Below are 10,711 nucleotides of genomic sequence, written 5' to 3' on the forward strand. Positions count from 1 at the left end.
CACACACACACACACACACACACACGTGCACACGCACGCTGTGTGCTCGCCGTAGTGAACCTGCTGCGGTGACGTGGACTTAATGGGTGATGCTGTTTAGAAAACTAATACAAACTAATGAACTGCAGAGTGAAACCAGTTCTCCCATTCTGACCACCAGGACCATGACGTAGTGTCCCAGAGCCAGCTGGAAGAAGCAGGCGGTGTGACGGGACCTGCTGGTCTCCATCATGGGATGCGGCACCTCCGTCGCTACGGAGACACAAGGGAAACGCGTGGAGCCCGGTGAGCACGCGCCTCACGTCGGAGAGCGTCAGAGCAGACGGCGGCTCTCACCTGCCAGACACTGATTGGAGTGCACGTTAATCTCATGTGTTTCTGGCTCCAGACTTCCATTTTATTCCAGATCCTGCAGATCAAACGTCTGACCTGCTTCTCCTGAATCCTCAGAACAGACCGAAAACCAGGAGCTGAAACTGAACAGTTGATCAATCAAATGTCATAAAGATCATGTTGGTCCATCACTTGTCAGCCAAAATAACTCAAAACAATATTCTGACTCACTAAAGGACGATGGAAGTGATCTGTGGGCACAGAGCCAGAAGACCCCACGTCTCTGTCTCTGTGAAGCTAGAGGGGACAGTGTCTCTGTGAAGCTAGAGGGGACAGTGTCTCTGTGAAGCTAGAGGGGACAGTGTCTCTGTCTCTGTGAAGCTAGAGGGGACAGTGTCTCTGTGAAGCTAGAGGGGACAGTGTCTCTGTCTCTGTGAAGCTAGAGGGGACAGTGTCTCTGTGAAGCTAGAGGGGACAGTGTCTCTGTGAAGCCAGAGGGGACAGTGTCTCTGTGAAGCCAGAGGGGACAGTGTCTCTGTGAAGCCAGAGGGGACAGTGTCTCTGTGAAGCTAGAGGGGACAGTGTCTCTGTGAAGCTAGAGGGGACAGTGTCTCTGTGAAGCTAGAGGGGACAGTGTCTCTGTGAAGCTAGAGGGGACAGTGTCTCTGTCTCGTCCCTCAGGAGGTGACGTTGGTTCGTTGCTGCTCTTTAGTGTGATAGTCGTCATGGCAGCAGTGTTGACATCTCAGTGTCACGTCAGCATCACGCACAGGGAATCTGACAGCGATTCATCTGTCCTCCGACTTGTTACACACACACACACACACACACACACACACACACACTCTCTCTCAGGTGTCTGACAGGTGGTTCTTTCCTTCAGGCTGCATCTGTAATGAGTTTGTTTCCCAGCTCTTGGTCCTGCTGTTGCTCATCACCTCCCCTGTGACTCGTTACCGCGCGCCGTGTTTCTTCTGCTCTGTGTTTCCAACCACCGGTTCTTTTGCTGAATTGTAGTTTTCTTCTTCACAGATGACACAGTTAAGAGTCCCAGCCCGGCTCTGAGTAAGACCCTGCTCGCCTCTAAAGATTATTCTGTGTGTGTGTGTGTGTGTGTGTGTGTGTGTGTGTGTCACTTTGTACTGTAATTAAAATACTAGTTTACTAGAATACTAAATAAGTATACAACATGTCATATTCGTGTGTGACTGCACATCTCAACATGTCTCCTCTCTGTCACACGTATCTGTTGGTGTTCTGGCCTCAGCCATGAAGGCAGCGGTTCTGATCCAGCGGTGGTACCGGCGCTACATGGCGCGCCTGGAGATGAGGCGCAGGTACACCTGGAACATCTTCCAGTCCATCGAGTACGCCGGGGAGCAGGACCAGCTGCAGGTGACGCTTCCTGCTCAGCCTCAGCTCCTTTCAGAAGCACCAGGAAGCTGCAACGTGTCTTCACCTGTTTTCTCCTTCCTTCAGCTCTCCAGCTTCTTCAGTTTCATGCTCGACAACTTCACTCAGCTGAATGGAAACCGACCAGGTCAGAACCCAACACTCAGTACTACAAACCTTTCACGAGCACGACATGTTTCACTGAGATACGTTTGTCTCCACATCGTCTTCCTGCTCATCTGGTGAAGGTAAAGATGTTAAAGATGATGACCGTTAAACGTTTCTGAACAGGATATGAAAGCAGGAGAAGTGTGTTATGCTGGAGTGGAAGAAACATTGTGTGTGAGTTTGTCTTCATTAATTAATATTGTCATTCGTGTTCATTTGATCCTGTTGTGCTTTTATGTGAAACTGGTTGATCAAAGGTCCAGCTGATGCGTAACATACAAATAGTGAGAGAAGACGTTCGTCGTGTGTTTTGGTCTACATCAGGAACCCATTGCGTACAGCCTGTTGCTTAGCAACATCTGTGAACATGGAGGCTGTGTGTTGTGTTGCATCAACTCTGCTGTGTTGCTGTGTTGCTGTGTTGCCCAGCTCAGCTGTGGCTGAAGTGTGTGTTGAGCTTCTCCTGCAGCTCAAAGGCCGGCGCTCCATCGACACAATGAGGTCTGCTCTGTTGTTGTGTGTGTGTGTGTGTGTGTGTGTGTGTGTGTGTGTGTGTGTGTGTGTGTGTGTGTGTGTGTGTGTGTGTGTGTGTGTGTGTGTGGCAGGATGGAGGACATTCAGAGACATGAAGGAGGGAACAGACAAAGAGCGATGGGCTGCTCATGCCGTGTTTGTCTGCGTACATCAGAGGTCTGTTAGCGTGTTGGAGTGTCCTTCAGCAGCAGCGAGGTCACAGCGCTGATGTGCTGTTGTCAGGATTAAAATCTCTATTTGCAGATTAGATTGTGTGGCGTTCCTTAAGAGACACAAGGTGTTGCTGTTCAGCAGTGCTGGAGGAAGTGAAGGACTCTGGTGTTTTACTGCATGCCAACTTTAAAATAAAAGAACAAAAGTATCAACCATAAATGTACTTATTGAATGAATGGCCTATTTCAGAATAATGTGTATTATATTATAGTTGTAGATGCGTGAATGTGTCAATCACCTGTGTATTGGAGCCCAAAACAAAGAAAAGATGTTTTTTGGCGAAGGCTGCAAACTGTCTAAAGCCAACTTGTATTATTCAGTATTTTAACAAGGATCCACCGTTGGAGCAGAAAGGATGCTGTGCAGCGGTGTGTTGTGTTTGCGGCGGTGTGTTGTGTGTTTGCGGCGGTGTGTGTGTATGTGTGGACCTCCCTCTCTCCTCAGTCCTGTCCTGCAGAGAGAGAGCAAGACTTCTCCTGCTCCGAGCCGCTGGGTCACGCTGCCTCTCTGGGTGGCGCTGCCTCTCTGGGTGGCGCTGCCTCTCTTGGTCACGCTGCCTCTCTGGGTCACGCTGCCTCTCTGGGTGGCGCTGCCTCTCTGGGTCACGCTGCCTCTCTGGGTGGCGCTGCCTCTCTGGGTCACGCTGCCTCTCTGGGTGGCGCTGCCTCTCTGGGTGGCGCTGCCTCTCTGGGTCGCGCTGCCTCTCTGGGTGGCGCTGCCTCTCTGGGTCACGCTGCCTCTGTGGGTGGCACTGCCTCTGTGGGTGGCGCTGCCTCTCTGGGTGGCGCTGCCTCTCTGGGTAGCGCTGCCTCTGTGGGTGGCACTGCCTCTCTGGGTGGCGCTGCCTCTCTGGGTCACGCTGCCTCTCTGGGTGGCGCTGCCTCTGTGGGTGGCGCTGCCTCTGTGGGTGGCGCTGCCTCTGTGGGTGGCGCTGCCTCTCTGGGTGGCGCTGCCTCTCTGGGTCACGCTGCCTCTCTGGGTCGCGCTGCCTCTCTGGGTGGCGCTGCCTCTCTGGGTGGCGCTGCCTCTCTGGGTCACGTTGCCTCTGTGGGTGGCGCTGCCTCTCTGGGTGGCACTGCCTCTCTGGGTGGCGCTGCCTCTCTGGGTCACGCTGCCTCTTTGGGTGGCGCTGCCTCTCTGGGTCACGCTGCCTCTCTGGGTGGCGCTGCCTCTCTGGGTGGCGCTGCCTCTCTGGGTCACGCTGCCTCTGTGGGTGGCACTGCCTCTGTGGGTGGCGCTGCCTCTCTGGGTGGCGCTGCCTCTCTGGGTGGCACTGCCTCTCTGGGTCACGCTGCCTCTCTGGGTGGCGCTGCCTCTCTGGGTGGCGCTGCCTCTCTGGGTGGCGCTGCCCCTCTGGGTGGCACTGCCTCTCTGGGTCACGTTGCCTCTCTGGGTGGCGCTGCCTCTGTGGGTGGCACTGCCTCTGTGGGTGGCGCTACCTCTCTGGGTGGCACTGCCTCTCTGGGTCACGTTGCCTCTCTGGGTGGCGCTGCCTCTCTGGGTAGCGCTGCCTCTGTGGGTGGCACTGCCTCTCTGGGTGGCGCTGCCCCTCTGGGTGGCGCTGCCTCTCTGGGTCATGCTGCCTCTCTGTCCTGCAGACCTCCTCTCCCAGCTGCTGGACCCGCTGGTGGACCCGTGGCTGGACAGGGAGACGTGTTACAAACTGGTCCCGGTTCCAGAGTCGTACACGGGGCCCCGGCTCTCGTTCCCTCTGTCCGTGTCCGACACCGACGCTCTGCTCGGTGCTTTCAAGGAGCAGCAGGTGAGCGTGAGCCTCCTGCTTTGTGTCCTCCAGAGGTGTTGCTCTTTCAGGGACTTGTCTGCATCTCTTCTGTGCAGACGCTTCATGCCAGATATGTTCTGCAGCTGCTGTACGAGACCAAGAAGCTCCTCCAACAGATGCCCAACATCATCCACCTGTCCACATCCTACACCAACGAGATCACTATATGCGGTGGGTGACCTGCTGATGAACACATGAACAACCTGCTGCTGAACACATGAACAACCTGCTGCTGAACACATGAACAACCTGCTGCTCAACACATGAACAACCTGCTGCTCAACACATGAACAACCTGCTGCTGAACACATGAACAACCTGCTGCTGGTGGCGGCATGGTGGCGGCATGTTGCGGCATAATGCTGACATGTTGCGGCATGGTGGCGCAATGGTGGCGGCATGATGGCGGCATGGTGGCGGCATAGTGGCGGCATAATGACGGCATGGTGGCGGCATGATGGCGGCATGGTGGCGGCATGGTGGCGGCATGGTGACGGCATGGTGACGGCATGGTGGCGGCATGGTGACGGCATGTTGCGGCATGGTGACGGCATGTTGCGGCATGGTGACGGCATGTTGCGGCATGATGACGGCATGTTGCGGCATAATGACGGCATGGTGACGGCATGGTGGCGGCATGATGGCGGCATGTTGCGGCATAATGACGGCATGGTGGCGGCATGATGGCGGCATGATGGCGGCATGGTGGCGGCATGGTGGCGGCATGGTGACGGCATGTTGCGGCATGGTGACGGCATGTTGCGGCATGGTGACGGCATGTTGCGGCATGATGACGGCATGTTGCGGCATAATGACGGCATGGTGACGGCATGGTGGCGGCATGGTGACGGCACGATGGCGGCACGATGGCGGCAGCGCTGCAGGAAGGAGGTGTCGTTCATCAGCACACTGATCGGGCTCTTGACTCGTCCACCTCGGCAGATTCACGTCTCATTAAACTCCAGAAGCTTGTGACTGAAGCAGAAACACTTGATTTCTTTTCATTGAGGAACATTCCAGACTTCAGTGACTCAAGGACCGTTATGCCAGAGAAAAGATTCATATTTCTGATTTGTGATTTTCCTTTTTGTCACAGGTGACCTGCACGGGCGGCTCGATGACCTACTTCTCATATTTTATAAGGTACTGTAAAGCTGTATTTATATTACTGTACAATCCACTTCCTTATGATTACCCACTACCTGTATTACTTATAATACCTATACTAGCTATATTACCTGTATTACCTATACTACCTATATTACCTATACTGCATATACTACCTATATTACCTATACTACAAATAATAACTTTACTACCTATACAACCTATATTACATGTACTACATATATTACATGTACTACATATATTACCTATACTACCTATATTACATGTACTACATATATTTCATATACTACATATAATACCTTTACTACCTATACAGCCTATATTACATGTACTACATATACTACGTGTACTACATATAATACCTTTACTACCTATGTTACAGAAGGTGTTTTTCATGCGGAGGCATCTGATTTTCTAGAGCGTTTAAAGAAGCGTGACAGGTGAACACACCGCTGACATCACTCAGATCTGGTTCTAACTTGTTTGAGCTGCCTGCAGAACGGCCTCCCCTCAGCGGAGACGCCGTATGTGTTCAACGGGGACTTTGTGGACCGCGGGAAGAAGTCTGTGGAAGTGGTCAGCCTCCTGTTCGCCTACCTGCTGCTTTACCCCGACTACATGCACCTGAACCGAGGGAACCACGAGGACCACATCATGAACCTCAGGTTGCTCAGGAAGAAGACAACCTGCTTTATTATTATCATTATTATTATTATTATTAGGTTTGCCATGAACACAAGGCTGGTTCAATGTGTTGTGTTTTAAATTGTTTCAGATACGGCTTCACAAAGGAAGTCATGCAGAAATACAAGGTGCAGTAAAGCTTTCTGCACACAACTCTGAACCTCTGCAGGCTGTCGAGTTGATGAATACTGTGTGTGTGTGTGTGTGTGTGTGTGCGTGTGTGTGTGTGTGTGTGCAGATAAATGGCCGTGAGATCCTCCAGCTGTTTCAGGACGTTTTCAGCCTCCTGCCCATCGCGACGGTCATCGACGGGAAGATCCTGATCGTTCACGGTGGCGTCTCTGACCAGACGGACCTGGACTTCCTCGGCTCCATCGACCGGCACAAGGTCAGCAGAGGCAGGAGGCCGTCGTTCTCTTTTAACTGCACAGATCCGTGCTGGCCCTAGAGGGCAGAACGGCGTTTAGAACGATGCTGATGACATCACAGCACGTCTACCAGGAGGCTTTGTTCACGAGGTCTACGCTGAAAACTTGCTCTTAAACTAACTTCAAACCTTTTTATTGTCTTAACAAAAAGTCATCATTAATTTCTTCATACCTGCTGTCTATTAAAAGCACATTTTCTCATGTGATCATGAACAGGGCATGGTGCAGTGAAATGAACAATAACTGTACTATGTTTTTGTGGGATTACCTTCTTGAGGTACTTGTTAAGTAGCGTCATGAGGATGTGTATGAACTGGTCTGAGTCTCAGAGGGCTTTTCCTTCTGAACAGACCTTCGTTCTCTCTGTTCTGTCGTCCTTCCTGCTCCTCAGGTGAAATCTGCCCTGAGGTTTCCCAGACCCAGCGAGGAGCGGCTGGACATCGGTCATTCCTGCAAACGAATGCGATTGGCGGCCGGCTCTCATCCCAGCAGCCGCAGCAAGAACCCAAGAACGGCCAACCAGAGGTCTGACCGCCGCCGCCGCCGCCGCAGATGTTGTTTTAAAGTGTACCAAAACCTTTTATGTCTGTAGGAGGCGATGCGGAGACAGCCGACAGGACAGCGCAGCCTCCTCTTCCTCTTCCTCCTCGTCCTCGTCCTCGTCTTCGTTCTGCTCGCCTCGTACTCCATCGTGCCTCTCGCCTCGGCCGTGCCCGTCTTCTCCCAGCATGCCTTACACTATCAACGCGCTCCAAGTGCCGTACCTGGACTCTGTGTCCTCCGTTCCTCCTCCTGCGCCTCCACAACGCGATCGGGAATGGAAACAGGTCAGACTGGACCGGGCCCGTCGTGCCACAGCCTCCAGCAGCACTTTGATCTTCCTCTCTCCTGCAGGTGGTGGACATATTGTGGAGCGACCCCAAGAGCCAAGAAGGCTGCAGTCCCAACACGTTCAGAGGAGGAGGCTGCTACTTCGGCCCGGACGTCACCCGCAGACTGCTGCTGCGTTACGGCCTGCAGCTGCTCATCAGATCCCACGAGTGCAAACAGGACGGATACGAGCTCTGTCACGGAGGACAGGTAGACGGGACGGAGGCGTCAGATTGTCCACATGAACGTTTGAGTCTGGAGGGATGTTCAGCGCGTGTTTGTCCCTCAGGTGATCACCATCTTCTCAGCGTCAAACTATTACGAGGAGGGAAGCAACCGCGGTGCCTACATCAAAGTGGGCCGGGAACTGGTTCCCCGCTTCTACCAGTACCAAGTCAGCCGCACGACGCGCAAGCTCACCCTGACCCAGAGGTACGACTCGTCTTGTGTCTGCTGGTGTGGAAGTGAATACCAGCTGCTTCCAGCCTCGTTACACATTCAACATCTTCGGGTTTGGGACTGCTGAGCGGTCAAAACAAGCACTTTGAATTCCAGCATTTGTGTAAGAAAGCTGTTGTCTGGTGTGTGTTTGCGTTGTGCGTCTGCAGAGTGCGGGCGGCTGAAGGCTCCGCCCTCAAGGCCCTGAAGGAGAAGCTGTTCACGCATCGCTCGGAGCTGCTGTCGGGCCTCCAGCAGTACGACCAGAACAGCACCGGTGCGCTCGTCGCCCCGTCGGCTTTGCTTGTATTTAACCAGCTTGACATGTATAGTTGATGGAAGTGTGTCTTTGTTGTGTCTTCGTTACAGGTTGTGTGTCAGTCAGTGAATGGGCTCAGGTGTTTGAGTCCGTACTGAGGCTGGATCTGCCCTGGAGGACGCTTCGCCCGCAGTTAGCGCGCCTGGCAGCAGATGGCAGTGTGGACTATCAGTCCTGCTTTGAGGACATGGAGCCCGGCGCTCCTCTGACTCAGGTGAGGCAGCTGAGCGTCTTCCTCACCTGTACCTCCACCTGCAGACTGACTGGAGGGCATTTTGAGATACTTATATTACTCTCCTTCATTTGATGTTAGATGATCTCCATACTGTGTTGTATCCAGACTGCCGAGTGTCGAGAAGCGTCTTACGTCTTCAGCACTGAATTCTTAGCGCTTCTCTTTCCCTCGTTGAGGAGAATCTCTCCCGGGGGCACTGCTTCGTTGAGGATCGTAGCATCTTCCACCTGTTCCACCTCTGCTGCTGTTAAACTCGGCTGGCGGTCGTCTTCTCTTTTCCTCGTTCAGGTGACTCCGAACTTGGCTGACACTCTGTTCAGGTACCGGACGGACATCGAGATCATATTCAACATCATAGACAAAGACCATTCAGGTAAAACAAAACCAGTGTGTCAGTGATGCGACGTGTTTTCTCCCAGTTCAACACACGTGTTGTCATGTTCAGGTCTGATCTCCATCGAGGAGTTTCGCCACACCTGGCGCCTCTTCAGCGCTCACCTGGGCGTCGCCATCGACGACAGAGCCATGGACGACCTGGCCCGCAGCATCGACTTCAACAAGGACGGCAGCATCGACTTCACCGAGTTCCTGGACGCCTTCAGGGTGGTGCACAAGCTGGACAGCAAGGAGCCGCTCCACGGGGGGGCGGAGTCCTGAAGGACACGCAACTTTATGGGGAGCATGAAGAGATTCAGGAGCAGGGGTTACGTCAGAGGAGCAGGGGTTACGTCAGAGGAGCAGGGGTTACGTCAGAGGAGCAGGGGTTACGTCAGAGGTTACGTCAGAGGAGCAGGGGTTACGTCAGAGGAGCAGGGGTTACATCAGAGGTTACGTCAGAGGAACAGGGGTTACGTCAGAGGAGCAGGGGTTACGTCAGAGGAGCAGGGGTTACATCAGAGGAGCAGGGGTTACGTCAGAGGTTACGTCAGAGGAGCAGAGGTTACGTCAGAGGAGCAGGGGTTACGTCAGAGGAACAGGGGTTACGTCAGAGGTTACGTCAGAGGAACAGGGGTTACGTCAGAGGAGCAGGGGTTACGTCAGAGGAACAGGGGTTACGTCAGAGGAGCAGGGGTTACGTCAGAGGAGCAGGGGTTACATCAGAGGAGCAGGGGTTACGTCAGAGGTTACGTCAGAGGAGCAGAGGTTACGTCAGAGGAGCAGGGGTTACGTCAGAGGAACAGGGGTTACGTCAGAGGAGCAGGGGTTACGTCAGAGGTTACGTCAGAGGAACAGGGGTTACGTCAGAGGAGCAGGGGTTACGTCAGAGGAACAGGGGTTACGTCAGAGGAGCAGGGGTTACGTCAGAGGAACAGGGGTTACGTCAGAGGAGCAGGGGTTACGTCAGAGGAACAGGGGTTACGTCAGAGGTTACGTCAAAGGAACAGGGGTTACGTCAGAGGAACAGGGGTTACGTCAGAGGAACAGGGGTTACGTCAGAGGTTACGTCAGAGGAACAGGGGTTACGTCAGAGGAGCAGGGGTTACGTCAGAGGAACAGGGGTTACGTCAGAGGAGCAGGGGTTACGTCAGAGGTTACGTCAGAGGAACAGGGGTTACGTCAGAGGAGCAGGGGTTACGTCAGAGGAGCAGGGGTTACGTCAGAGGAGCAGGGGTTACGTCAGAGGAGCAGGGGTTACGTCAGAGGAGCAGGGGTTACGTCAGAGGAGCAGGGGTTACATCAGAGGAGCAGGGGTTACGTCAGAGGTTACATCAGAGGAACAGGGGTTACGTCAGAGGAGCAGGGGTTACGTCAGAGGAGCAGGGGTTACGTCAGAGGAACAGGGGTTACGTCAGAGGTTACGTCAGAGGAACAGGGGTTACGTCAGAGGTTACGTCAGAGGAACAGGGGTTACGTCAGAGGTTACATCAGAGGAACAGGGGTTACGTCAGAGGTTACATCAGAGGAACAGGGGTTACGTCAGAGGAGCAGGGGTTACGTCAGAGGAACAGGGGTTACGTCAGAGTTGGACACACCAGCTGTGCCAGTTGTTTGATGGATTTCAGCCATTTATTTCTTAAAACTAATTTCCCAGGTTGATTCATAAATTGATTTGAATTATCATATTTCAGATTGTTGTGTGAAAATATTGTGAATGAATAAATAATTAAGAGTTACTCTCTGTTTTCGTTGACTTGGTTGGTGTGAATGCTGGAAGCATTTTGTTTGGTTCTTAACTTGAAAACGTT

At 53.3% G+C, this 10,711-nt stretch overlaps 1 protein-coding gene across 6 annotated transcripts in view; it reads left to right on the forward strand.

Annotated features, from left to right (window-relative positions):
- ppef1 (protein phosphatase, EF-hand calcium binding domain 1) overlaps positions 1 to 9,789 on the forward strand; it is a 10,259-nt gene extending 470 nt beyond the window's left edge. For 2 of the 6 annotated variants that reach the window (XM_068599402.1, XM_068599403.1), the window contains exons 2-19: positions 161 to 285; positions 1,366 to 1,398; positions 1,601 to 1,728; positions 1,813 to 1,873; positions 4,239 to 4,402; positions 4,480 to 4,594; positions 5,520 to 5,566; positions 6,050 to 6,216; positions 6,327 to 6,363; positions 6,474 to 6,623; positions 7,055 to 7,188; positions 7,256 to 7,490; positions 7,558 to 7,743; positions 7,823 to 7,965; positions 8,142 to 8,248; positions 8,341 to 8,504; positions 8,814 to 8,898; positions 8,971 to 9,788. In XM_068599402.1, the coding sequence (XP_068455503.1) occupies positions 231 to 285; positions 1,366 to 1,398; positions 1,601 to 1,728; positions 1,813 to 1,873; positions 4,239 to 4,402; positions 4,480 to 4,594; positions 5,520 to 5,566; positions 6,050 to 6,216; positions 6,327 to 6,363; positions 6,474 to 6,623; positions 7,055 to 7,188; positions 7,256 to 7,490; positions 7,558 to 7,743; positions 7,823 to 7,965; positions 8,142 to 8,248; positions 8,341 to 8,504; positions 8,814 to 8,898; positions 8,971 to 9,182 (2,223 nt within the window). In that variant the 5' untranslated portion in view covers positions 161 to 230 and the 3' untranslated portion in view covers positions 9,183 to 9,788. Of the gene's footprint in view, positions 1 to 160; positions 286 to 1,365; positions 1,399 to 1,600; positions 1,729 to 1,812; positions 1,874 to 4,238; positions 4,403 to 4,479; positions 4,595 to 5,519; positions 5,567 to 6,049; positions 6,217 to 6,326; positions 6,364 to 6,473; positions 6,624 to 7,054; positions 7,189 to 7,255; positions 7,491 to 7,557; positions 7,744 to 7,822; positions 7,966 to 8,141; positions 8,249 to 8,340; positions 8,505 to 8,813; positions 8,899 to 8,970 lie in introns of all 6 variants that reach the window. The other 4 variants (XM_068599405.1, XM_068599404.1, XM_068599406.1 and 1 more) reach the window with 4 other exon arrangements.
- Positions 9,790 to 10,711: the final 922 nt, after the last annotated feature.

The sequence above is a fragment of the Clinocottus analis genome, unplaced genomic scaffold, assembly GCF_023055335.1.
Source record: "Clinocottus analis isolate CAN_PGR_092001 unplaced genomic scaffold, fCliAna1.0.p SCAF_47, whole genome shotgun sequence".
NCBI lineage: Eukaryota > Metazoa > Chordata > Actinopteri > Perciformes > Cottidae > Clinocottus > Clinocottus analis.